Below are 26,717 nucleotides of genomic sequence, written 5' to 3'. Positions count from 1 at the left end.
GTGAGAAAACAAACAATGTGTAATAGTGTAAAGCATATCAAAGTTATAAAAAATCATTAACATATCAATTACACCAAAGCTTATGGGGATCTTTAATGTTTTTCCCCTATCCTGTAAGTCGATGGAAAAACATTTTGTCTACAAAAACAACAACAGAAAACATTGGTCATATATGTAATGGCTGAGAGGATATTAAATGAAAGGTGACCAGTTTACAATATGGTTATTGCTACAATCTAAGGCTTAAGGGGAATGCATAATAGTGAAAAATCTTCTCCTAGATAACTAAAGACATACCAAGTAATATATGGTCGATATAATCTACTGTAAAGACGATATCATCGACTGTTAAGTGGATATCATCGACTGTTAAGTGGATATCATCGACTGTTAAGTCGATATCATCGACTGGTAAGTCGATGTCATCGACTGGTAAGTCGATATAAATCCATATTACCAACTGTTAAGTCGAAACCATTGACAGTTAAAGCGATATAATCGACTGTAAAGTTGATAGAATCGACTTAACCGTCTATAATATGGATTTAACAGTCCATTATACCGACTTTTCAGTCGATAAAATCGACTTAACCTTCGATAATATCGACATAACCTTCGATGATATCGACTTTACAGTCGATGATGTCGACTTCGCATTCGATGATATCGACTTTACAGTCGATGATATCGACTTAATAGTGATAAGATGAATTTAAGTCGATATTATCGATTGCTTAATCGATACCAGAAGAGAAGTTTTACATGGCATAGTACCTCACAAACGATGCCAGCATTAAGAGGGGAAAACCACCGATGAAAACGGTGCCCTTATACAATAGACTATTAAGTCGGTATCGTGGACTTTTCAGTTGTGATCATTGATTGTTCAATCGGTGTTACCACTTGTTCGGTCGATAAGATCAACTGTTAAGTCGATATATCGACTGCGTTGGGGACACAGCGGTGGTCTGGACGCAGACGCTATGTGGAGGAGATGGTCAATCATTAGGTTATCGGCGTTACCGGTTTTTGGCCGGTAACGCCGATTCGACGAAGTTCAGCATTCGACGATGGACGTAATCTTTAGATTCGCAAAGCATTTTCCCATCATATCTCGCAAAAAAGAAACATATGTCATCGACTACTAAGTCAATATGATCTACTGTTAAATCAATATCATCAACTGTTTAGTCGATGTCGTCGAATATCAAACGGTTGTTAATTCGATCTCATCAACTGTTAAATCACTACAATCAACCGTATTTTCGATATCATCGACTTTTAAGTCGGTATCATCGACTGTTAAGTCGATCTTATCGACTGTTAAGTCGATATCATCTACTGTTAAGTCGATCTTATCGACTGTTAAGTCGATATCATCTACTGTTAAGTCGATCTTATCGACTGTTAAGTCGATATCATCGACTATTAAGTCGGTATCGTGGACTGTTAAGTCGATCTTATCGACTTTTAAGTCGATATCATCTACTGTTAAGTCGATCTTATCGACTGTTAAGTCGATCTTATCGACTGTTAAGTCGATCTTATCGACTGTTAAGTCGATATCAACGACTGTTATCATTGACTGCTAGTCGATGTCGTAGATATTTTTTATTTTGGTCCTATCCAGTGCAAGTCAGATGTTCTGGATGGAATTGCAGTGACAAGTAGTACGGGAAAGAGTTCGATATCATACGATAACCGATAATAATAACCTATTAATTGTGAATTACCCTGTACAGTACTAAAATAACACACAGCAAACATCGACTTAAAGTTAAAGCTACCTAAAATCGACAAAACCGTCTGTAAGGTCTATAACATTGTTTTATAGTCGATAATAACAATCTTATGTATCTTATATAACCTCTGCCATGGATTGCATTTGTCAAGTTCTTTGAATGACTTTTTCAATATACATATGAGCAACATCAAGCTATTGACCGATATGAACCGTACTTGTCATGGCTGTTAGAAATCGTAGAAGAACACCCACTCAGAACTTCGAGGTGTTACAATCGGAATGACTAGATTAGTATACCCCTATCCTATAGTGGTGGATATAAAATTGTAGCCCAATCGGATGAAAATTACGCACTGTATAGGCGCATTGTATCGTAAAGGGTACATTCAGCGTAGGATCACCTATTTTTATACCCAGCACCGGAGATTGGGGGTAAATTCATTTTGTCATTCCATTTGCAACACATCGAAATATCCATTTCCGATTATATAAAATATATATATTCTCGATCGTCGTAAAAATCTAAGGCCATATAGCCATGTCCGTCCGTCTGTCTGTTGAAATCACGCTACAGTATTTGAAAATAGAGATATTGTGATGAAACTTTGAACAGTTTCTTTTTTTGTCCATGTTAAGTTTAAAGATGGGCTATATCGGACTATATCTTGAAATTGCCCCCATATAGACCTATCTGCCGATTTAATTTCTTGGGCTCATAAAAGCTATATTTATTATCCTTTTTTGCTAAATTTGGAACAGTGAGTTGTGTTAGGCCACTCGGTATTCTTCTTCAATCTGGCTCAGATCGGTCCAGATTTGTATTTAGCTGCCATATAGACCGATCCGCCGATTTAAGGCCTTAGGCCCATAAAAGGCGCAATTATTGTCCGATTTCGCTGAAATTTGGGACAGTGGGTTGTCATAGGCCCTTCTACATCATTTTTTAATTTTACCCAGATCGGTCCAGATTTGGATGTAGCTGCCATATAGACGGATCTCTCGCTTTCAGGTCTTGGGTCAAAAAAGGAGCATTTATTGTCCGATTTCGCTGAAATTTAGAACAGTGGGTTGTCATAGGCCCTTTTACATCCTTTTTCAATTTTGCCTAGATCGCTCCAGATTTGGAAATAGCTGCCGTATAGACCGATCTCTTGATTAAGGGTCTTGGGCCCATTAAAGCCGAATTAATTGTTCGATTTCGTTGAAATTTGAGACAGTGAGTTGAGTAAAGCCCTTCGACATCTTTCTCCAATTTGGCTCAGATCGGCTCAGATTTGGATATAGCTGCCTTATAGAACGTCTTGGGCCCATTAAAAACCGCATTTATTGTCCAATTTCGTTGAAATTTGGAACAGTGGGTTGTCGTAAGTCGTTCTAAATTTTTTTTCAATTTGGTCCAGATAGGTCTAAATTTGGAAATAGCTGCCATATAGACCGATCTCTCGATTTAAGATCTAGGGTCCATAAAAGCCGCATTTATTGTCCGATTTCGTTGAAATTTGGGACAATGAATTGAGCAAAGCCTTTCGACACCTTTTTTCAATTTGGCCCAGATCGGTCCTGATTTAGATGTAGCTGCCATATAGACCGATCTCTCAATTTAAGGTCTTGGGCCCATAAAAGCCGCATTTATTGTCCCATTTCGCTGAAATTTGGGAGAGTGAGTTGTGTTAGGTCCCTCGATATTCTTCTTGAAGACGGCTCTGATGGGTCCTGATTTGGTTACAGCTGTCATATAGACCAATCTGTCGATTTAAGGTCTTCTCCCCATAAAAGGCGTATTTATTAACCGATTTCGTTGATATTTGACATCCATATGACAAGGATGGTTCAAATCGGTTAATATTTGGATATAGCTGCCAAAAAGACAAACTTTGAACCAGAATTGAACAGTGACTTGTATTTATTATCGACTGGTTAGCGGCCAGTCTTGACAAGCTTCCTCGATTCTGACTGATCTAAATCACCTATAATGCCAATGTCGTTGTTGAATCACAATAACAAAAATATGAATCTGGTCATCCTATTCACAAAACATGGTTATGATTCAGCATAATAAATAATATATGCTGCCCTATCCTGGCGACCAGCAAAATCTTTTGGTCTCCATGCACATATAGTATGTACATATATGTATGTACTTGTGGCATAAATTCCCGGTTTCGAACGCAACCATAGAGTCAATCATTTACTACGTAAGTTGGTCAGTTTGTTGAGTTGTGAGTTTTCGTTGCTGACTTACCCTGCATCGCTGAGTAAATGTAAATCACCACTGGTTTTCATGAAATACGTATTGGCCACCGTGGTCCGTATAAAATCACAATTCGATTCACGTAATTCACATCTTAAAGCTTCCATAAATCCAATAATGCCATATTTTGTGGCTGTATAAATGCCAGCACCGGGTAAGGGCACCAGACCTGTAGGGGAAAAATGTAAAAAATCAGTAAAGTTTAAATAAAAACAAATATTTAAAAAGGGATGGCTTTAATGAAGCAACTTCAAAGTTGAGAGGAGATTTTTAAACTGGAAAAAAACATAAAGACTTAGTCATTCTTCAGCTTGTTTCAAAAAAAATCCCCTTCAATTTTATTGATTCAATACAAGATGAATCATTTCTGAGGATTTTTTGGTTATTTAAAAATTTCAAATGCATACAGTGCGGTCTACCTGAAGATGTTCTCCTCCCATTTATTTCAGCCTTACCAAAACAGTAACTTATTTGAACTTTTTACTTACCAGACAGTGCTGCCACAGCAACAACATGACCAGATTGGCGCTGAACCATTTTTGGTAGAAATTCCTTGGTTGTCTACATTCGTCGAAGATGGCCATCAATTAAATATGAAACAGAAAAACGAAAAGGAATATCTCATTATATGGAATGACATCCTTTGGGCTGTTCTCCAAACCCCCACCCTGCTTGCGCTTGGGTGGCGCGCACGCATTTCAATATGCCGCAAATTGTGTGGAGCACAAAAATATCATAAAAATCACGTACCATAATGTAAGAGCCCAAATTAACGGTGATGATTTTTTCGATCTCGTCACTTTTCAATTGAGGTGTCGATGTCATTGGCATCAATGAGGCATTGTTAACTAGAATGTCCACAGGTCCCAATTCTTTTTCAATTTTAACGGCCATTAATTGCAGTTCACGGTGCGATGAAACATCAGTCTAAGGGTAGGCGGTGGGAAATGAAAACAAGACAAAAACCAATTAGCGACATCTATAATGAGGTATAAGGGGGATGCATGGGTTGGGATGAGTTTTAAGGTATGAAAAATATTTGGAATTGTATAAAAACGACATTTGAGAGTGGCAATTAAAAAAATTAAACAAGTAAGAGCGTGCTAAGTTCGGCCGGGCCGAATCTTATATACCCTCCACCATGGTCGCATCTGTCGGTTTCTTTGCGCAGTATCTGTTTTTAGGCAAACAAAGTATAATCAATTGAGGACGGAGGAGCAGCTATATCAAGTTATAGTCCGATTCGGGGCTCAAGAAGCGAAATCGGGAGATCGGTTTATATGGGAGCTGTATCAAGCTATAGATCGATTCTGACCATATTGCACACGTATGTTGAAGGCTATGGGAGGAGCCGTTGTACAAAATTTGTGCCAAATCGGATGAGAATTGCGCTCTCTAGAGGCGGTTTATATGGCAGCTATATCAGGTTATGGACCGATTAGGACCATACTTCGCACAGTTGTTGGAAGTGATACCAAAACACCTCATGCAAAATTTTAGTCAAATCGGACGAGAATTGCGCCCTCTAGAGGCTAAAGAAGTCAAGACCCAAAATCGCTTCATATGGCAGCTATATCAGGTTATAGACCGATGTGAACCATACTTAGCACAGTTGTTGGAAGGGATATTAAAACACTATGTGCGCAATTTCATTCAAATCATACGAGAATTGCGCTCTCTAGAGGCTCAAGAATTCAAGACCCAAGATCGGTTTGTATGGCAGCTATATCAGGTTATAGACCGATATAAACCATACTTAGCACAGTTGTTGGAAGGGATATTAAAACACTATGTGCGCAATTTCATTCAAATCGGACGAGAATTGCGCCCTCTAGAGGCTCAAGAATTCAAGACCCAAGATCGGTTTGTATGGCAGCTATATCAAAACATGGACCGATTAGGATCATCAAGAAGCGAAATCGGGAGATCGGTTTATATGGGAGCTGTATCAAGCTATAGATCGATTCTGACCATATTGCACACGTATGTTGAAGTCCGTGGTAGGAGCCGTTGTACAAAATTTGTGCCAAATCGGATGAGAATTGCGCCCTCTAGAGGCTTAAGAAGTCAAGATCCAAAATCGGTTCATATGGCAGCTATATCAGTTTATAGACCGATGTAAACCATACTTAGCACAGTGTTTGGAAATGATACCAAAACACCTCATGCAAAATTTTAGTCAAATCGGACGAGAATTGCGCCCACTAGAGGCTCAAGAAGTTAAGACCCAAGATCGGTTTATATGGCAGCTATATCGGGTTATAGACCGATGTAAACCATACTTATCACAGTTGTTGGAAGTGATATTAAAACACTATGTGCGCAATTTCATTCAAATCGGATGAGAATTACGCCCTCTAGAGGCTCAAGAAGTCAAGACCCAAGATCGGTTTGTATGGCATCTATATCAAAACATTGAACGATTAGAACCATACCTCGCACAGTTTGGAAGTGATACCAAAACACTATGTGCGCAATTCCAGTAAAATCGGACGAGAATTGTGCCCTCTAGAGGCTCAAGAAGTCAAGACCCCAGCTATATCAAAACATCGACCGATTAGAACCATACCTCGCACAGTTTGGAAGTGATACCAAAACACTATGTGCGCAATTTCAGTAAAATCGGACGAGAATTGTGCCCTCTAGACGCTCAAGAAGTCAAGACCCAAGATCGGTTTGTATGGCAGCTATATCAAAACTCGGACCGATTTGGCCCATTTGCAATCTCAACCGACCTACACTAATAAGAAGTGCAAAATTTCAAGCGGCCAGCTCTACTCCTTCAAAAGTTTGCGTGATTTCGACAGACAGACGGACGGACGGACAGACATGGCTAGTTCGACTTAAAATGTCACGACGATCAAGAATACTTTTTGGGGTCTTAGACGCATATTTCGAGGTGTTACAAACAAAATGACGAAATTAGTATACCCCCATCCTATGGTGGAGGGTATAAAAAATTATGCTAAAGATTTAAAACAGAAATTTAAAAATAAAATGTACACTAATTTCATTGCCCCTGGTATTTTTAGTATTTTTATCTCAAATTAGTGCGTTACTATTTTTATACCCTCCACCATAAGATGGGGGGTATACTAATTTCGTCATTCTGTTTGTAATTACTCGAAATATTCGTCTGAGACCCCATAAAGTATATATATTATTGATCGTCGTGAAATTTTATGTCGATCTAGCCATGTCCGTCCGTCTGTCCGTCCGTCCGTCCGTCTGTCCGTCCGTCCGTCCGTCCGTCCGTCTGTCTGTCGAAAGCACGCTAACTTCCGAAGGAGTAAAGCTAGCCGCTTGTAATTTTGCACAAATACTTCTTATTGGTGTAGGTCGGTTGGTATTGTAAACGGGCCATATCGGTCCATGTTTTGATATAGCTGCCATATAAACCGATCTTGGGTCTTGACTTCTTGAGCCTCTAGAGTGCGCAATTCTTATCCGATTGGAATGAAATTTTGCACGACGTGTTTTGCTATGATATCCAACAACTGTGCCAAGTATAGTTCAAATCGGTCCATAACTTGATATAGCTGCCATATAAACCGATCTTGGGTCTTGACTTCTTGAGCCTCTAGCGTGCGCAATTCTTATCCGATCAGAATGAAATTTTGCACGACGTGTTTTGTTACGATATCCAACAACTGTGCTAAGTATGGTTCAAATCGGTCCATAACCTGATATAGCTGCCATATAAACCGATCTTGGGTCTTGACTTCTTGAGCCTCTAGAGTGCGCAATTCTTATCCGATTGAAATGAAATTTTGCACGACGTGTTTTGTTATGATATACAACAACAGTGCCAAGTATGGTTCAAATCGGTCCATAACCTGATATAGCTGCCATATAAACCGATCTTGGGTCTTGACTTCTTGAGCCTCTAGAGGGCGCAATTCTTATCCGATTGGAATGAAATTTCGCACGACGTGTTTTGTTATGATACCCAACAACTGTGCCAAGTATGGTTTAAATCGGTTTATAACCTGATATAGCTGCCATATAAACCGATCATGGGTCTTGACTTCTTGAGCCTCTAGAGGGCACAATTCTTATCCGATTTGAATGAATTTTTGCACGAAGTATTTCGTTATGATATCCAACAACTGTGCCAAGTATGGTTGAAATCGGTTCATAACCTGATATAGCTGTCATATAAACCGATCTGGGGATTTGACTTCTTGGGCTTTTAGAGGGCGCAATTCCTATCCGATTTGGTTGAAATTTTGCATGACGTATTTTATTTTTACTTTCAACAACTGTGTCAAATAAGGTTCAAATCGGTTCATAACCTGATATAGCTGTCATATAAACCGATCTGGGTTCTTGACTATTATTATCCAATTTGCCTGAAATTTTGTACGACGGATCCTCTCATGACCATCAACAAACGTGTTTATTATGGTCTGAATCGGTCTATAGCCCTATACAGATCCCATATTAATCGTTCTCTCTATTTTACTTCGTGAGCCCCAATGGGCGCAATTCTTATACGAATTGGATGACATTTTACACAGGTCTCCAACATATAATTTAATTGTGGTCCGAACCGGACCATATCTAGATATCGTTTTAATAGCAGAGCAACTCTTTTCTTATATCCTTTTTTGCCTAAGAAGAGATGCCGGGAAAAGAACTCGACAAATGCGATCCATGGTGGAGGGTATATAAGATTCGGCCCGGCCGAACTTAGCACGCTTTTACTTGTTTTATATATTATACCCACCACCGAAGGATGGGGGTATATTCATTTTGTCATTCCGTTTGCAACACATCGAAATATCCATTTCCGACCCTATAAAGTATATATATTCTTGATCAGCGTAAAAATCTAAGACGATCTAGACATGTCCGTCCGTCTGTCCGTCTGTTCGTCTGTCTGTTGAAATCACGCTACAGTCTTTAAAAATTGAGATATTGAGCTGAAATTTTGCACAGATTCTTTTTTTATCCATAAGCAGGTTAAGTTCGAAGATGGGCTATATCGGACTATATCTTGATATAGCCCCCATATAGACCGATCCGCCGATTTAGGGTCTTAGGCCCATAAAAGCCACATTTATTAACCGATTTTGCTGAAATTTCGGACAGTGAGTTGCGTTGGACCCTTCGACATCCTTCGTCAATTTGGCCCAGATCGGTCCAAATTTGGATATAGCTGCCATATATACCGATCCGCCAATTTAGGGTCTAAGGCCCATAAAAGCCACATTTATTATCCGATTTTGCTGAAATTTGGCACAGTGAGTTGCGTTGGACCCTTTGACAACCTTCGTCAATTTGGCCCAGATCGGTTTAAATTTGGATATAGCTGCCATATAGACCGATCCGCCGATTTAGGGTCTTAGGCCCATAAAAGCCACATTTATTATCCGATTTTGCTGAAATTTGGCACAGTGAGTTGCGTTGGACCCTTCGACAACCTTCGTCAATTTAGCCCAGATCGGTTCAGATTTGGATATAGCTGCCATATAGACCGACCCTCCGATTTAGGGTCTAAGGGCCATAAAAGCCAAATTTTTTTTCTGATTCCGCTGAAATTCGGGACAGTGAGTTGTGTTAGGCACTTCGACATCATTTGTCAATTTGGCCTAGATCGGTTCAGATTTGGATATAGCTGCCATATAGACCGATCCTCCGATTTATGGTCTTAGGCCCATAAAAGCCACATTTATTATCCGATTTTGCTGAAATTTGAGACAGTGAGTTGCGTTGAGCCCTTCGACATCCTTCTTCAATTTGGCCCAGATCGGTCCAAATTTGGATATAGCTGCCATATAGACCGATCCTCCGATTTAGGGTCTTAGGCCCATATAAGCCACATTTATTATCCGATTTTGCTGAAATTTGGGACAGTGATTTGCCTTAGGCCCTTCGACATCTTTCTTCTATTTGGCCCTGATCGGTTCAGATTTGGATATAGCTGCCATATAGACCGATCTCTCGATTTAAGGTTTTTGGCCCATAAAAAGCGCATTTATTGTCCGATGTCGCCGAAATTTGGGACAATGACTTGTGTTGGGCCCTTCGATATTTGTCTTCAATTTGGCTCAGATCGGCCCAGATTTGGATATAGCTGCCATATAAACCGATCTCTCGGTTGAACAATGACTTGTACTTATAAGCATTTGGTCTAAATCGGATGATATCTATAGAGCTGCTATGGGGCATAAGGTATGCATTTTTCACTGGATTTTGACGAAATGTGGTTCACATATATACCCGAGGTGGTGGGTATCCAAAGTTCGGCCCGGCCGAACTTAACGCCTTCTTACTTGTTTTTTTTTTAGATTCGCCGAACCGGTCCCGCTCCGCTGCGCCTTCTTTAATTCTCTTATATTTTTTTTTTTTTTGGGTGGGGACACTGCGCCCTGAATGCGGATATCGAATTCGTGCCATTATAGCCTATGACAAATATGGATATCAAATTCGTGTTGCACTTCCCAATTCCTTTAATTTGAGCCCCATATTGCCATGGCCATGGTAAATATGAACCGTTTGGAGGGTGTTTTAGGGCTGGGCGGCACTGAAAACAGTTATCAAATTCCTTCTTTATTCCCATCGGAAACGAAGTTCACTTTAAGCGGCACCCCAAAACACTTGGCTCCCAATTGGATATCAAATTCGTTTTCTATTCTCAAATACCTTTCATTTGAGTCCCATATTGTCATAATAGGTCAAATAACGCATTTGATATATCTTTAGGATGAAAAGCGCCATCTAGACTTGAATGCAAATATTAATGTCATATTCGTAATCTACTCCCAAATACCTTTCATTTGAGTCCCATATAGCCACGGTCGGCTAATATGCCCATTTGGGGGTTTTGTGCCTGGGCGATCTCCCATTACTTGGACCTAATGTTTTATGCCATATTTGTAATCTACTGCCTAATACTTTTCATTTGAGTCCCATCTTGACATGAACTTCGAATATATCTGTTTAGAGGAGTTTTGGGGTTGGGGGGCCGGCTGGGTACTTGGCCCCAATTTTAATACCATATTCGTTTTCTGGTCTCCAATACCTTTCATTTGATACCCTTAGTGTGCCTATCGGACCACTTTCGGATAAGGGTGGCGGGAGGGTCAGCCTCCTACCGATATCTAAAAATTATATTGCCTATGTTTCCTCCCAGACATACTTACACAATCTATGAAAAATTTAAGAAAATCGGTTCAGCCAAGTATCACATAGTCATAATGGGTCTATAGGCGTTTTTGAGGGGTGTCGTGACTCCCAATACTTCGATCTGATTTTGTATGCCAGATTCGAAATCTACCCCCAAATACCTTTCATTTGAGCCCCATATTGAAATGAAAGTCCAATATGTCTGTTTGGGGGAATTTTGGGGTTTGGGGCGGCCCGATGGGTACTTATACTCAAATTTTAATGCCATATTCGTATTCTACTCTCCAATACCTTTCATTTGATACCTATATTGTAGCGATCGGTCCACTTTTGATTTTGGATTGTGTTTTTGGCATAAGGGGGAGGGTCCGTCCCCTTCCGATACCGAAAAATTATATAACCTATGTTTCCTTGCAGACCAACCTACACAATATTTCGAGAAAATCGGTTTTGCAGTTTTTCAGTCTATACGGAACAAACAAACCGAGTCCCATATATCCGTGATTGGCTAATGTGCCCATTTTGGGTCTTTTTGTGGAGGTGGGGAGACTCCCTATACTTCGACATTAATTTGTATGCCAGATATGTTATATACTCCCGATAATTTTTCATTTGATTACCATATTGTCTTTATCGGTCCACTTTTGATTTTGGGTGGTGTTTTTGGGGTAACGGGAGCCTCCACCGTTACCCCAAAAACACCCCCTTCCGTTATCAACAAATTATAAAGCCTATTCCTACTTCCTGACCATATTCGTAATCTACTCCCGAATACCTTTCATTTGAGACCCATATTGTCATGATCGTCAAATAAACCTATTTTAACGGGTTTTTGGGGCTGGAGCAGCCCTCCAGGTACATGAACCCGACTTTTATTATGAAATTCGTGCTCTACTCTTGAGTACCTTTCATTTGAGACCCATATTGTCATGATCGTCAAATAAACCAATTTTTACGGGTTTTGGGGCTGGGGCGGCCCCTCAGGTACAAGAACCCAACTTTTGTTATGAAATTTGTAATCTACTCTGGGGTAACTTTCATTTGAATCCCATATTGTCCCGATCGGTCCACTTTTATTTTTGGGAAGTACTTTTGGAGTAAGGGGGAGGGTCCGCTCCCCTCCCGATATCAAAAAAGTATATAGCCTATGTTTCCTTCCAGACCAACCAATCACAACCTGAAAAAAATTAGGGAAGGTAATCGGTTCAGCCGTTTTTGAATCTATATGGAACAAACCAGCAAACAATACAAATTGAATTTTATGTAAGATTTTTTCAGCCCGCCCTAATAAACTAGTTTTAACTCGTGTTTCGTTTATTTATGATGATTGTTTTGTTTTGTGATTATTGTTTTTAATGTTTACCTACCTTATAAGCTTTGACAATACTTGAAGGGATTTTGGATATCATATCCACAGTTTCGTAGCATCCTTTGGAGTTGGCATCGACAACAGCTACTTTGCAACCCTTCCGCGCCAGCTCCAGAGCAATTTCTCGTCCCAAACCACTGCCACCACCAGTTACCTGCAAAAAAAAGAGTTCATGAATGCTTCAAACATAAAAAAGTTAAAACAACTTGGTCAATCACAAGATTGATAGCATGAGTTAATATTTTAATTTGTTGTTCCCCCTTTGAAATCTCCACATTTCTCCTAAAGGTTGCATAATCATAATTTTTATTATTTTATGTTTTTTTGTTTTTAACAAAACAAAAACTTCCCCATTGTTTATAAAATAAAGGCTACATACAAAGCGACCTCGTGCTGACCCCTTTCACACGCTTAAAGCTAAATTTATGCAAATGCTCGCTTGGGCTATGCTTTTGTCATTCAATTTGTCACAAATTTGAAAACAATTGCAGTTCAGCATGTGCCTCTCTGGAAAACATGTGCCCCTCGTATAAAAACAACAGTTGAACAGTAGCTCTAAATGAGACAAACGAAGACAAGATATTTTGTAGGGCTCTCTTGTTGAGCACTCAAATGATGAACATCAATAGAGATACAGAGAGATTCAGATAATCAGCCAAATGAGGCTTTGCTCAGCAGATAACTATGGGTAGTCTCTTTTTTTTAAGGGACTTACCTAATGACAGGCTTTTCTCAGCAGTTTAAAGAGACCTACCTAATGACAGGCGCCCCGGTAGCCGAGTTGGTACCATGCTCGGATTACCAGTGAGGCGGTCGTGGATTCGATTATCAGAGGCCTTCGTGTTGTTACTGTAACCACATTTTCATGTGGAAGTGGCGATCCTATTCAAGCTTTTGTATGTAAGCAAGCTCGGCCTCGTTTGCCCCTGTTCCTTAGTGGAATGTTCATGGGCAAAATTTACAAAATTTTGCATTTTGCAAGCTCGGCCTTGGTCTGTCACCCCTGTTGTATCACAATTGATTTTAAATTGTCTCAGTGAGTCCAAAAAGGACTGTCGCGCTTACCTAAACTACCTAATGACAAGATATGATTACATTTTTTTTACCCACCACCGCAGGATGGGGATAAATTAATTTTGTCATTCCGTTTGCAACACATCCAAATATCCATTTCCGACCCTATAAAGTATATATATTCTTGATCAGCGTAAAAATCTAAGACGACCTAGCCATGTCCGTCCGTCTGTCAATTGAAATCACGATACAGTCTTTAAAAATAGCGATTGCAAATTGCAAATTTCGCCCATTAACATTCCACTAAGGAACAGGGGCAAACTTCTCACATATCAATGAGTGCAGTCCGATTCAAATTTTAAGCTCAATGATAAGGGGCCTCTTTGTAATAGCCGAGTCCGAACGGCGTGCCACAGTGCGACACCTCTTTGGAGAGAAGTTTTTCATGGCATAGTACCTCACAAATGTTGCCAGCATTAGGAGGAAAAAACCACTACTGAAATTTTTTTTTGATGGTCTCGCCAGGATTCGAACCCAGGCGTTCATAGACGAATATGGTAACCTCTGCGCTATGGTGATATCACTAAAAATAGTGATTTTGAGCTGAAACTTTGCACAGATTCTTTTTTTGTCCATAAGCAGGTTAAGTTCGAAGGTGGGCTATATCGGACTATATCTTTATATGGCCCCCATATAGACCGATCCGCCGATTTAGGGTCTTAGGCCCATAAAAGCCACATTTCTTATCCGATTTTGCTGAAATTCAAGACAGTGAGTTGTGTTAAGCCCTTCGAAATCTTTCTTTCATTTGGCCCAGATTGGTCCAGATTTGGATATAGCTGCCATATAGACCGATCCGCCGATTTAGGGTCTTAGCCCATAAAAGCCACATATATTGTCCGATTTTGCTAAAATTTGGGACAGTCAGATGTGTTAGGTTCCTCGACATCTTTCTGCAATATTACATAGATCGGTCCAGATTTGGATATAGCTGCCATAAAGACCGATCTCTCGATTTAAGATTTTTACTCCATAAAAGGCGCATTTATTGTCCGATGTCGCTGAAATTTGGGACAGGGAGTTCTGTTAAGGCTATCGACATCCTTCTTCAATTTGGCTGGCATATAGACCGATCTCTCGATTTAAGGTTTTTGGCCCATAAAAGGCGCATTTATTGTCCGATGTCGCCGAAATTTGGGACAGTGAGGTAAGATAGGCCCCTCGAGATCTTTCTGCAATATGGCACAGATCGGTCTACATTTGGATATAGCTGCCATATAGACCGATCTCTCGATTTAAGTTTTTGGGCCCATAAAAGGCGAATTTATTGTCCGATTTCACCGAAATTTGGGACAGTCAGTTGTGTTAGGTTCCTCGACATCTTTCTGCAATATGACACAGATCGGTCCAGATTTGGATATAGCTGCCATAAAGACCGATCTCTCGATTTAAGGTTTTTGGTTCATAAAAGGCGTATTTATTGTCCGAAATCGCCGAAATTTGGGACAGGGAGTTCTGTTAAGGCCTTCGAGAACCTGTTTTAATTTGACCCAGATCGGTCTAGACTTGAATATAGCTGCCATATAGACCGATCTCTCGATTTAAGGTTTTGGGCCCATAAAAGGCGCATTTATTGTCCGATGTCGCCGAAATATGGGACAGTGGGTTATGTTAGGCCCCTCGATATCTTTCTACAATATGGCACAGATCGGTCTACATTTGGATATAGCTGCCATATAGACCCATCTCTCGATTTAAGGTTTTTGGCCCATAAAAGGCGCACTCATTGTCCGATTTCACCGAAATTTGGGAGAGGGAGTTCTGTTAAGGCCTTCGAGAACCTTTTTTAATTTGACCCAGATCGGTCTAGATTTGAATATAGCTGCCATATAGACCGATCTCTCGATTTAAGATTTTTGGTTCATAAAAGGGGCATTTACTGAACCTTTTTAATTTGGCCCAGATCAGTCTAAATTTGGATATAGCTGCCATATAAACCGATCTCTAGATTTAAGATTTTTGGTCCATAAAAGGGGCATTTACTGTCCGATATCGCCGAAATTTGGGACAGTGAGTTGTGTTAGGCTCTTCGACATTTTTCTGAAACTTGCCCCAAATCGGTCTAGATTTCTATATAGCTGCCATATAAACCGATATCTCTATTTAAGGTTTTGAGAACATAAAAGGCGCATTTATTGTCCGATGTCGCCGAAACTTGGGACAGGGAGTTCTGTTAAGGCCTTCGAGAACCTTCTTTAATTTGGCCCAGATCGGTCTAGATTTGGATATAGCTGCCATATAGACCTATCTCTCGATATAAGGTTTTGGCACCATTAAAGGCACAATTATTGCCCGATTTCACCGAAATTTGGGACAGTGAGTTGTGTTACACCCTTCAACAGCCTCTTCAATTTGGCCTAGATCGGTTCAGATTTGGATATAGCTGCCATATAGACCCATCTCTCGATTTGAAGTCTTGGCCGCACAAAAGGCTCATTTATAATCCGATTTCGCTGAAACTTAACACAGTGACTTATGTTAGGCTTTTCGAAATCCGTGTTGTATATGCTTCAGATCGGACTATATGGATATAGCTACCAAAAAGACCAAATTTTTGCTCTACAAAATTGAACAATGACTTGTACTTATAACACCACTCAATATCCGTGTCGAATTTGGTCCAAATGGGACCATATTTCGATAAAGCTGCTATGGGGGCATAAATTATGCATTTTTCACCGGATTATGACAAAAGGTGGTTTACATATATACCGAGGTGGTGGGTATCCAAGGATCGACCCAGCCGAACTTAAGGCCCTTTTACTTCATTAATATTTAAGGTAGGCAGGAGTTTACGTATGTAGCTCTTTTCTTATTATTAGTCCCCATTTACAGGGATATCTACCAATTTCTAAATAATTGACAGAAATTCTCTTGAGTTTTACCTTATTATTATTTCGTTAACATACCGCACACCTGTCATTCATTCATTCATTTCATAATTCATTCACACACACACATTAGCAGCAACAACAGCAAGTGAAACAACAAAAATTTAAATAAATATCTAATAAATAATGGCAACAACAGCGAAAAAAATCTAAGTGCCAAAAACTCAAAATTACTTTTCGCATAACGATGTGAATATCTGCGCTTCTGTACAGGCTCAGGGATTACATCACAGCATCGACATCAACAGGTTAGTACAACAACACGTCTGCCAACATTCCAAACGGAAAGAGTCACTAGAAACAAAAAAAAAACGCTTACTTCCCAATCAATTCAAGTTCCCCTGTCTCCCCTACATGACCATTGGCTACAACTGACAGTCTATCGAAAAGCTTTTTCTATCAGGCTATGAATGAACGCCAATGCATTCCCAATGGAAACTCCCTCTCTTGCAAGAGACTAACTGACTGACTGCCTAAGTGGCTGCCTTATTGACTGACCCTACAGCCTCATTCATTTGTTAAACTATTAAACAATAACAAAAATCTTAATTAAATGTTAACGACATTAGTAACCCCATCGTCTCGTCATAATTTCATTGGGCATGGGCCGCAGCAAGTGAAAGCGAGCCAGCCAACTAAACATTCAGGCAGTCAACGAACCAAGCCAGCGGCGAGATCACCGTCATCTGTGGCGCTTCTAAGTTTTTATTCGAAAATTATTCTCCCTTTGAATCATGCATCAGCGAAACGCTGACCCACTGCGCCATTATAAATTAATTACAACATTTATTGGACATTAACAGAGAATTAACAATTCCAAGTCAATCTTTTCATTCAAGTGATTACAAGCATGTGGAAAGAGATGCAACGACTATGTTTGCTATTTCCCCAAATGCAACAAAACTGTCTAACATCGTTTTTACAGGCAAGAGTTCAAAAACATTTCGAGCGATTGAGGAAATTTCTTAAAGGAATTTGAGGAAGTTATACAATAAAAATTTTCTTCTTGAGGAAGAAATTTTTGATTTTTACTATAAACATTTCTTGAGGAAATTTTTACTATAAAAATTTCTTGAGGAAATTTTTACTATAAAAATTTCTTGAGGAAATTTTTACTATAAAAATTTCTTGAGGAAATTTTTACTATAAAAATTTCTTGAGGAAATTTTTACTATAAAAATTTCTTGAGGAAATTTTTACTATAAAAATTTCTTGAGGAAATTTTTACTATAAAAATTTCTTGACGAAATTTTTACTATAAAAATTTCTTGAGCAAATTTTTACTATAAAAATTTCTTGAGGAAAATTTTACTATAAAAATTTCTTGACGAAATTTTTACTATAAAAATTTCTTGAGGAAATTTTTACTATAAAAATTTCTTGAGGAAATTTTTACTATAAAAATTTCTTGAGGAAATTTTTACTATAAAAATTTCTTGACGAAATTTTTACTATTAAAAATTTCTTGACGAAATTTTTACTATAAAAATTTCTTGACGAAATTTTTACTATTAAAAATTTCTTGACGAAATTTTTACTATAAAAATTTCTTGACGAAATTTTTACTATTAAAAATTTCTTGACGAAATTTTTACTATTAAAAATTTCTTGACGGAATTTTTACTATAAAAATTTCTTGACGGAATTTTTACTATAAAAATTTCTTGACGAAATTTTTACTATTAAAAATTTCTTGACGAAATTTTTACTATAAAAATTTCTTGACGAAATTTTTACTATTAAAAATTTCGTCAAGAAATTTCCTTGACGAAATTTTTACTATTAAAAATTTCTTGACGAAATTTTTACTATAAAAATTTCTTAACAAAAGAGTGCCGCAGAGTTCCTGGATCTGGTTATTCAACTGAACCATGCTGTCGAAAGTTAGAACAACGCAACACACTGTTATAACAACAACAACATACATGTTGGACATGTATTTTGTATTCTATCCTTTATCAGTTATTGCACCCTTATTTCTTAATGCATATTGAACTTGAATTTATTATAAGACTGAAATAAAAATCACCAGTCTTGGGAAGCCCATTTCCTTTTGTAATACAAAGATTAAAAAAAAAATAATACCCGTGAAAATCGGTTATGTAAGTTATTGAAAAACTCTTAACCTGAGTCATGGAAGTGTGGTAATGATCAAATAGTGGCAACATTTGTTACTGAGAGGTAAATTGAATAAATTATTTAAAATATTTGACATTGTTATACCCACCACCGTAGAATGGGGGTATACTAATCTAGTCATTCCGTTTGTAAAGTCTTGGGCCCCTAAAAGAGGCACTTGTTTTCCGATTTCGCCGATATTTGAAACAAAGAGTTATGTTAGACCCACCGACATTCTTCTTCAATTTGGCCCAGATCGGTTCAGATTTGGTTATAGCTGTCATATAGACCGATCTCTTGATTTAAGGTTTTGGGCCCATAAAAGGCTCATTTATTGTCCGATGTTGTCGACATTTTGAACAGTGAGTTATGTTAGGGTCTTCGACATCATTCTTCAATTTGACCCAGAACGGTTCAGATTTGGGTATAGATGCCATATAGACCCATCTCTCGATTTCGCTCAAATTTGACACAGTGACTTATGTTAGGCTTATCGACATCGTATATGCTTCAGATCGGTCTATATTGGATGGTAGCTATATCCAATATTATGTTCTACAAAATTGAACTATGACCTTGTACTTATTACACCATTCAATGTCCATGCCGAATTTGGTCCAAGTTGGACCATATTTCGATATAGCTGCTATGGGGGCATAAATTATGCATTTTTCACCGGATTATGACGAAAAGTGGTTTACATATATACCCGAGGTGGCGGGTATCCAAAGTTCGGCCCAGACTTTTTACTACTCCGTCCGTCTGTTTGGCGAAACCACGGTAAATTTCGAAGGACTAAAGCTGGCCGCTTGAAATTTTGCACAAATACTTCTTAATAGTGTAGGTTGGTTGGGATTGTAAATGGGCCATATCGGTTCAAATTTTATGTAGCTATGTATAAACCGATCTGGGGTCTTGACTTCTTGAGCCTCAAGAGGGCGCAATTCCTACCCGTTTTGGCTGAAATTTTGCATGACTTGTTTCGATGTGACTTTCAACAACTGTGCCAAATCGGTTCATAACCTGATATAGCTGTCATATAAACCGATCTGGGATCTTGATTTTTGAGCCTCCAGAGGGCGCAAATATTATCCGATCCGATTGGCTAATAAGATTTAGCCATGTCCATGTAAATTTTGCAACCCAGATGGCTTTGAGACCTTGAGGATTTTATCATTACTGGTGAATTTCGGCTAAGAGAGCTACAAAAGTTTTTTTTTATACCCTCCACCATAAGATGGGGGGTATACTAATTTCGTCATTCTGTTTGTAACTACTCGAAATATTCGTCTGAGACCCCATAAAGTATATATATTCTTGATCGTCGTGAAATTTTATGTCGATCTAGCCATGTCCGTCCGTCTGTCCGTCCGTCCGTCCGTCCGTCCGTCCGTCCGTCCGTCTGTCTGTCGAAAGCACGCTAACTTCCGAAGGAGTAAAGCTAGCCGCTTGAAATTTTGCACAAATACTTCTTATTAGTGTAGGTCGGTTGGTATTGTAAATGGGCCATATCGGTCCATGTTTTGATATAGCTGCCATATAAACCGATCTTGGGTCTTGACTTCTTGAGCCTCTAGAGTGCGCAATTCTTATCCGATTTGAATGAAATTTTGCACGACGTGTTTTGCTGTGATATCCAATAACTGTGGCAAGTATGGTTCAAATCGGTCCATAACCTGATACAGCTGCCATATAAACCGATCTTGGGTCTTGACTTCTTGAGCCTCTAGAGTGCGCAATTCTTATCCGATTGGAATGAAATTTTGCACGACGTGTTTTGTTACGATATCCAACAACTGTGCCAAGTATGGTTCAAATCGGTCCATAACCTGATATAGCTGCCATATAAACCGATCTTGGGTCTTGACTTCTTGAGCCTCTAGAGTGCGCAATTCTTATCCGACTAGGCTGAAATTTTGCACATAGTGTTTTAGTATCACTTCTAATGACTGTGCTAAGTATGGTTCAATTCGGTTAATAATCTGGTATAGCTGCCATATAAACCGATCTTGGGTCTTGACTTCTTGAGGCTCTAGAGTGAGCAATTCTTATCCGATTAGAATGAAATTTTGCACCACGTGTTTTTTTATGATATCCAACAACTGTGCCAAGTATGGGTCAAATCGGTCCATAACCTGAAGTAGCTGCCATATAAACCGATCTTGGGTCTTGACTTCTTGGGCCTCTAGAGATCGCAATTCTCATTTTTTGCCTAAGAAGAGATGCCGGGAAAAGAACTGACAAATGCGCTCCATGGTGGAGGGTATATAAGATTCGGCCCGGCCGAACTTAGCACGCTTTTACTTGTTTTAATATAACAAAAACGGTTTTGAATATCAATGAAATTCTTTAATCTTGCGAAAGTACTTTCGATGCAATTATGTATGGAACTCATTTCTTTTGCATGGCCACCACGAGCACGTTTGCAAAAGTCCAGACAGTGAATCCAATTTTCGACGAATATCAAGCATAAATCGGCCTATACTGCTGCAATTTCACGTTCGATATTCGTACGAAGTTCATCAATCGTGGTGGCTTGTTGGCATATACCATAAACTGGACATGGCCCCACAGGAAATAGTCTAACGACGTCAATTCCCACTACCAAGGCGGCCAATCGACTGAACCATTTCGTGAGATATCACGTTCTCGAAACTTGATTTCAAAAAAAATGATTGTGATGCCGTCCTGTTGAAACCACGTGTCCTCCAACTCCATATAATCCAATTGGGGTCAAAATAAACTGTTATCAGTAACGGTAGAGATTCCCATATACAGTGCCGTGCCGGTCTCAATCATCAAGGAAGAAGTACGGCCCAATGACGCCGCCGGCCCATAAACCGCACCAAACCGTAATTTTTGCGGGATGCAATGATGACTCATGGAGTACGTGTATGACCAGTAACTCTTATTTTGCTTATTGACGAAGCCATTCGGTCAGAAATGAGCCTCATCGTAGCGCTCGTAACGTTGAGGCCACTGACTCCGAATTTCGCTAGTAAATTTTAATAATTTCGACTGATTGTTGGCTCTTGTATCTTTCCATCATGACATGGCAAACCTAACTGAAGAGAAATGTCAAAAGAGCGATCCCTATCGTTCTTCATTTGTAGCGTCCCTATTTATATCGCCCGATTTTCATAATTTTGAAAATTTACCCACACTTCCCAGACTGACCGCCCTACAAGACTCAAAAAAAAAACCTCAACATCTTGCCGTCTATGCGAATTTTCAATTTTAATGAAGCTTGGCAAAGAAAATCAGTTAAGCATGAAAAAATAAAAGCTTGCGATTTTAACAGCCTCTTGTTTTTTTCCATTTTTTTTAAATAAATTACAATAAAAGATTAGAAAAAATAGATAACATGATAGAAAATAACAAAAAAAAAGACAATTAAATGAGACAAATTAAGAATATCAAAACAAAAAAACTAAAACAAAAAATCACGAGGGTGAAAATAAATGTCTTCATAGTTGTTAGGCCATTAGATGCTAATGAAGGGGCAAACAAAAATTGAAATTTTTCACTTCAATGACTCGTGCGAACATACAGAGTAGCAAACTCTTGGCAGAGAAATGTTAAACAAATATTTTGTTTTTTTTTTTCAGAGCAAACAAACACTTCGTCTTGAGGCAAAATACGATATAATATTTGTTTAAGATTAAGCGACAAACAAAATAAACCGAAAATAATGAGAATTCCATAAATGGGGTGGGGGAATTTTTACATTCAAACCACACCCAACATGAATGAAGCCTTGAAACTGCAAACTTTGCCTAAGCGAGGTTTCTCCACACTACATCGCTTTAAGATCACGCAATAGAACTTTGTCCGTACATACATATTTACAATGATATCCGTATTTAAGTTTGGTTTGGAATATCTCAACAAATTAAGTAAAACAATAACAAAACATATCTACATACATATGTATATGCACATACATGCATATGTATAAGATATGATCGGATCATATCGCAGCGTATGAAGATTTGGGTAAATATTTGAAATGTTATACCAAGATAAACATTCAGGGGAGACAAGGAAACAGTTTGGTGTGAAAAATAGCAGTTTTTTAAACAAATTGGCAGATTTGTTTGATGAAACCTGGTTACCCCATTTGGCTAACGATTTGAATTATTTACGCTCTGCCAAGCAAAAATCCTTATTTAGCCATTTTGGCTGCATTTTAAATATAATTATTTATAAATACATTAAACCAGCTAAAATATTATAGGGCAGCAGGTGCCGACGGATTGCCATATAACCTAATTAAAATCGGATGCTACACGCTAATAAAGCGATTGCCTCAATCTTTTTTTTCCAATCTTGCTAGAAGAACCTGAAGTTGAAGTTTTAGTTTACCTTGCACAGTGTACATAAAGGGAAGCAAAACAGCCTTTGTCCACATCAGAAAAAGAACATGTAAAGAGGCATTAAGTTCGGCCGGGCCGAACTTTGGATACCCACCACCTCAGGTATATATGTAAACCACCATTCGTCAAAATCTGATGAAAAATCCATACCTTATGTCCCATAGCGGCTTTATCGAAATATGTTCCTACTTGGACCAAATACTAATAAGTGCAAGTCATTGTTCAATTGTGTATAACAAAATATTGGTATTTTAAGTAGCTATATCGAAAAATAAACCGATCTGAACTATATACGACACGGATGTCGAAAAGCCCAACATAAGTCACTGTGTCAAATTTCAGTGAAATCGGTTTATAAATGCGCCTTTTATGGGGCCACGACTTTAAATCGAGAGATGGGTCTATACGGCAGCTATACCCAAATCTGAACCGATCTGGGTCAAATTGAAGAAGGATGTCGAAGACCCTAACACAACTCACTATCCCAAATTTCGGCGAAATTGGACAATAAATGCTTCTTTTAGGGGCCCAAAACCTTAAGTCCAGAGATCGGTCTAAAGGTCAGCTATATCTAAATCTGAAACGATCTGGACAAAATTGAACAAGGATGTCGGTGGGCCTAACATACCTCTTTGTTTCAAATATCGTCAAAATTGGAAAATAAGTGCGTCTTTTAGGGGCCCAAGACCTTAATCGAGAGATCGGTTTATATGGCAGCTATATTCAAATCTGAACCAATATGGTCCAAGTTGCGGAAAAATTTCGAAGAGCCTAACACTACTCACTGTCGCAAATTTCGGCTATATCGGACAATAAATGCGCCTTTTATGGACCATATTGCAGAAAGGACAATAAATGCGCCTTTTATGGCCCCAAAACCTTAATCGAGAGATCGGTCTATGTGACAGCTATATCTAAATCCAAACCGATAAGGGCCAAATTGAAGAGAGATGTCGAGGGGCCTAACACAACTCTCTATCCCAAATTTCAGCAAAAGCGGATAATAAATGCGCCTTTTATGGGCCTAACACCCTAAATCGGAGGATCGGTCTATATGGCAGCTATATGCAAATCTGGACCGATCTGGGCAAAATTGAGGAAGGATGTCGAAGGGCTTAACACAACTCACTGTCTTAAATTTCAGCAAAATCGGAAAATAAGTGTGGCTTTTATGAGCCTAAAACCCTAAATCGGAGGATCGGTCTATATGACATCTATATCCAAATCTGGACCAATCTGGGCCAAATTAAAGGAGATCGAAGGGCATAACACAACGCACTGTCCCAAATTTCAGTAAAATCGGATAATAAATGTGGCTTTTATGGGCCTAAGACCCTAAATCGGCAGATCGGTCTATATGGGGGCTTTATCTAGATATATTCCGATATATCCCATCTTCGAACTTAAACTGCTTATGAACAAAAAAATAATCTGTGCAAAGTTTCAGCTCAATGTCTCTATTTCTAAAGTCAGTAGAGTGATTTCAACAGACAGACGGACAGACATGTCTATATCGTCTTAGATGTTTACGCTGATCAAGAATATATATACATTATAGGGTCGGAAATGGATATTTCGATGTGATGCAAACGGAATGGCAAAATAAATATACCCCCATCCTTCGGTGGTGGGTATAATTAACCAAAATTTGATTTTAAAAATTTGTTGGTAAAAACAGCAGATAGGTTTGCTGTAACAGCAGGAAGTCTTGTAAATATGGGTCAGCAGTAATTTGTTGCTAAGTATTTGTTTAATCCATCTTATCCATTTTTTTTTTTCAATGTGGAAGCAGGTAGTCTTTAAGTGGCTAAGAAGTCTAAAGAAGCCCCTGGTAAGGCCAAAATCGCGATCACTGTAACTTGTCCAATGCATTTTGCACACCACATACTGCCTAAACTTTTTAAAGGGTTTTTAGAGTTTTGATTTTTTATGGACGCATTTTCAGCAACAAAATAAAATAATTTTATGACCAAAATTAACTTTTGGAATCCAAACTTTTTTGAATAGGCAAGAAATGCAACTCTTGCCTTATACACCTACACCTACTTAAACCACATGTCTTGCATTGGATGTTTACTCTAGTGATCATACCATACCATAATGCTATATGCTGTTGTGCGGGACGGGGGCCTTTTCTACCAATAAATTATTGCAAAATATGCAAACTTTCAGTGTTGATATCGAAATTTCATATCTAGATCAAATATTTGTTTCAAAATCCATTTTTAAAACATTCTCCAATAAAAATGCCTCACCAAATAAACCCAAATGCATAACATTAATAGAAAAAAGTATTATTTGCATTTTCCAATAATTAATCGCTAAACAAAGCTGAGATGCTTTCACGTATGAATTTTAATCAGCATGGATAGAATTTTAATTAAACTACTCGACTCATTCGATAAAGTCAAAACAAAGCAAATGATTCACAACTCTTGAGTTACTCAGTAACAACTCAATAGCAAACTGTGCTATTTTTGAAAACACCACTGTGTGTGTGGTGGATATTTTAAGGCAGACACCACAGAAAACTTGTTAGTGATCAACGATGACGTTATTGATAACAAAGGAGGAGAGAGAGAGAGCGCGGAAGAAGAAGAAAACAAAACATTCTTTAAGCCAAGATTTCTTTGCGAGATGCTTGTTTTGGGTATATGAGGCCCAAAAGAGCAAATCATGTTTTCTTATTTAACGGCCTACTCCTTTTGAGGTGATTTTAAGTGTGATTTGTGCATTTGAGTGTATAGTGTAGGCGGTTGGCATGGGTGTCATAAACAACCACAACGGGGGCCAAGTGAGCAAGGGGATGCCATATTTAGTTGATATTGTCATCGCTTAATTAAACAAAAAATATTCGAATCTAGGTTTGACCACCAAAGGCCTATTATTGAAGTGAAATATTGCTGTCATCTCCACTTACCACTGCCACTTTGCCCCTGACATCTTTCTCCTTGGAGCCCAAACCGAACAGATAATCCAAAAGGTGCTTCAGAAAGACCGCAAATAGAATCAATGGCAGCAGCAACAGGAAAAGCACCATTTTCAGATTGTAAATGCCTCGGGTAACCTCATCATTTTGACGAGGCGAAGATGATGTGGTCACCGTGGTGGTGGTAGTGCTGCTGCGTACGGGTGGAGTCACTGTGGCTGTGGTGCTCGTTGCACCAGGCACATCCGTGTTGGAACGGGTCATAATGGTAACAGAGTGATCTACCATTTTTGCTTTAATACTCAATAAATTTTAAAGTAAACACAAAAAAATTTCTTTATTTGATATAAGAAAAAAACACTTTTTTTATCTTGTTTTTTTTTCAAATTCACTATGCACTGGCCAAAAACGCGCGCGCTACTCTTGTTTTTTGGTTGTTTTGTATGTTTTTGTTTTACCAACTTGACTTAAGCGCTATTTTTCACCGCACTTCCACTCTTAACGACGCTTTAAACGCGTTTGTTGTTTATTTCACCGTTTCTCTGCTATTGATCGTGGTAACATCGTCTGTGTCTCTCATCGTCTCAACTCGTTGTGGTTTTCATCGTCGTGACATCGAATATTTTCAAGTTTTCATTTGTTGTGGCTATTGTTGTGTGTGTTTGCGAGGTATGTTTTTTTTTTCAACTCAAAACTTACAGCAGAAACATAAAAACACACTCATACGTCATTGGGTACCGCATCGCGGGCGTATTACTCGATACTCGAACACTTGACGACGATGTTAAAGATGATGAGTGGCAACAACAACAAAACTCGTCTAGCCAATATTTG

The 26,717-nt window shown here is 38.7% G+C and overlaps 1 protein-coding gene across 1 annotated transcript in view; it reads right to left on the bottom strand.

Annotated features, from left to right (window-relative positions):
• LOC106082613 (estradiol 17-beta-dehydrogenase 11) overlaps positions 1–26,479 on the bottom strand; it is a 30,707-nt gene extending 4,228 nt beyond the window's left edge. The window contains exons 1-5 of the mRNA XM_013245233.2: positions 25,875–26,479; positions 12,494–12,649; positions 4,746–4,922; positions 4,484–4,556; positions 3,987–4,164 (exon numbers count right to left, since the gene is read on the bottom strand). Coding sequence (XP_013100687.2) covers positions 3,987–4,164; positions 4,484–4,556; positions 4,746–4,922; positions 12,494–12,649; positions 25,875–26,171 — 881 coding nt within the window. The 5' untranslated portion in view covers positions 26,172–26,479. The remainder of the gene's footprint in view (positions 1–3,986; positions 4,165–4,483; positions 4,557–4,745; positions 4,923–12,493; positions 12,650–25,874) is intronic.
• Positions 26,480–26,717: the final 238 nt, after the last annotated feature.

Source organism: Stomoxys calcitrans, chromosome 2 (genome assembly GCF_963082655.1).
Source record: "Stomoxys calcitrans chromosome 2, idStoCalc2.1, whole genome shotgun sequence".
Classification (NCBI taxonomy): domain Eukaryota; kingdom Metazoa; phylum Arthropoda; class Insecta; order Diptera; family Muscidae; genus Stomoxys; species Stomoxys calcitrans.
This window is presented reverse-complemented; position numbering and strand designations above follow the sequence as displayed.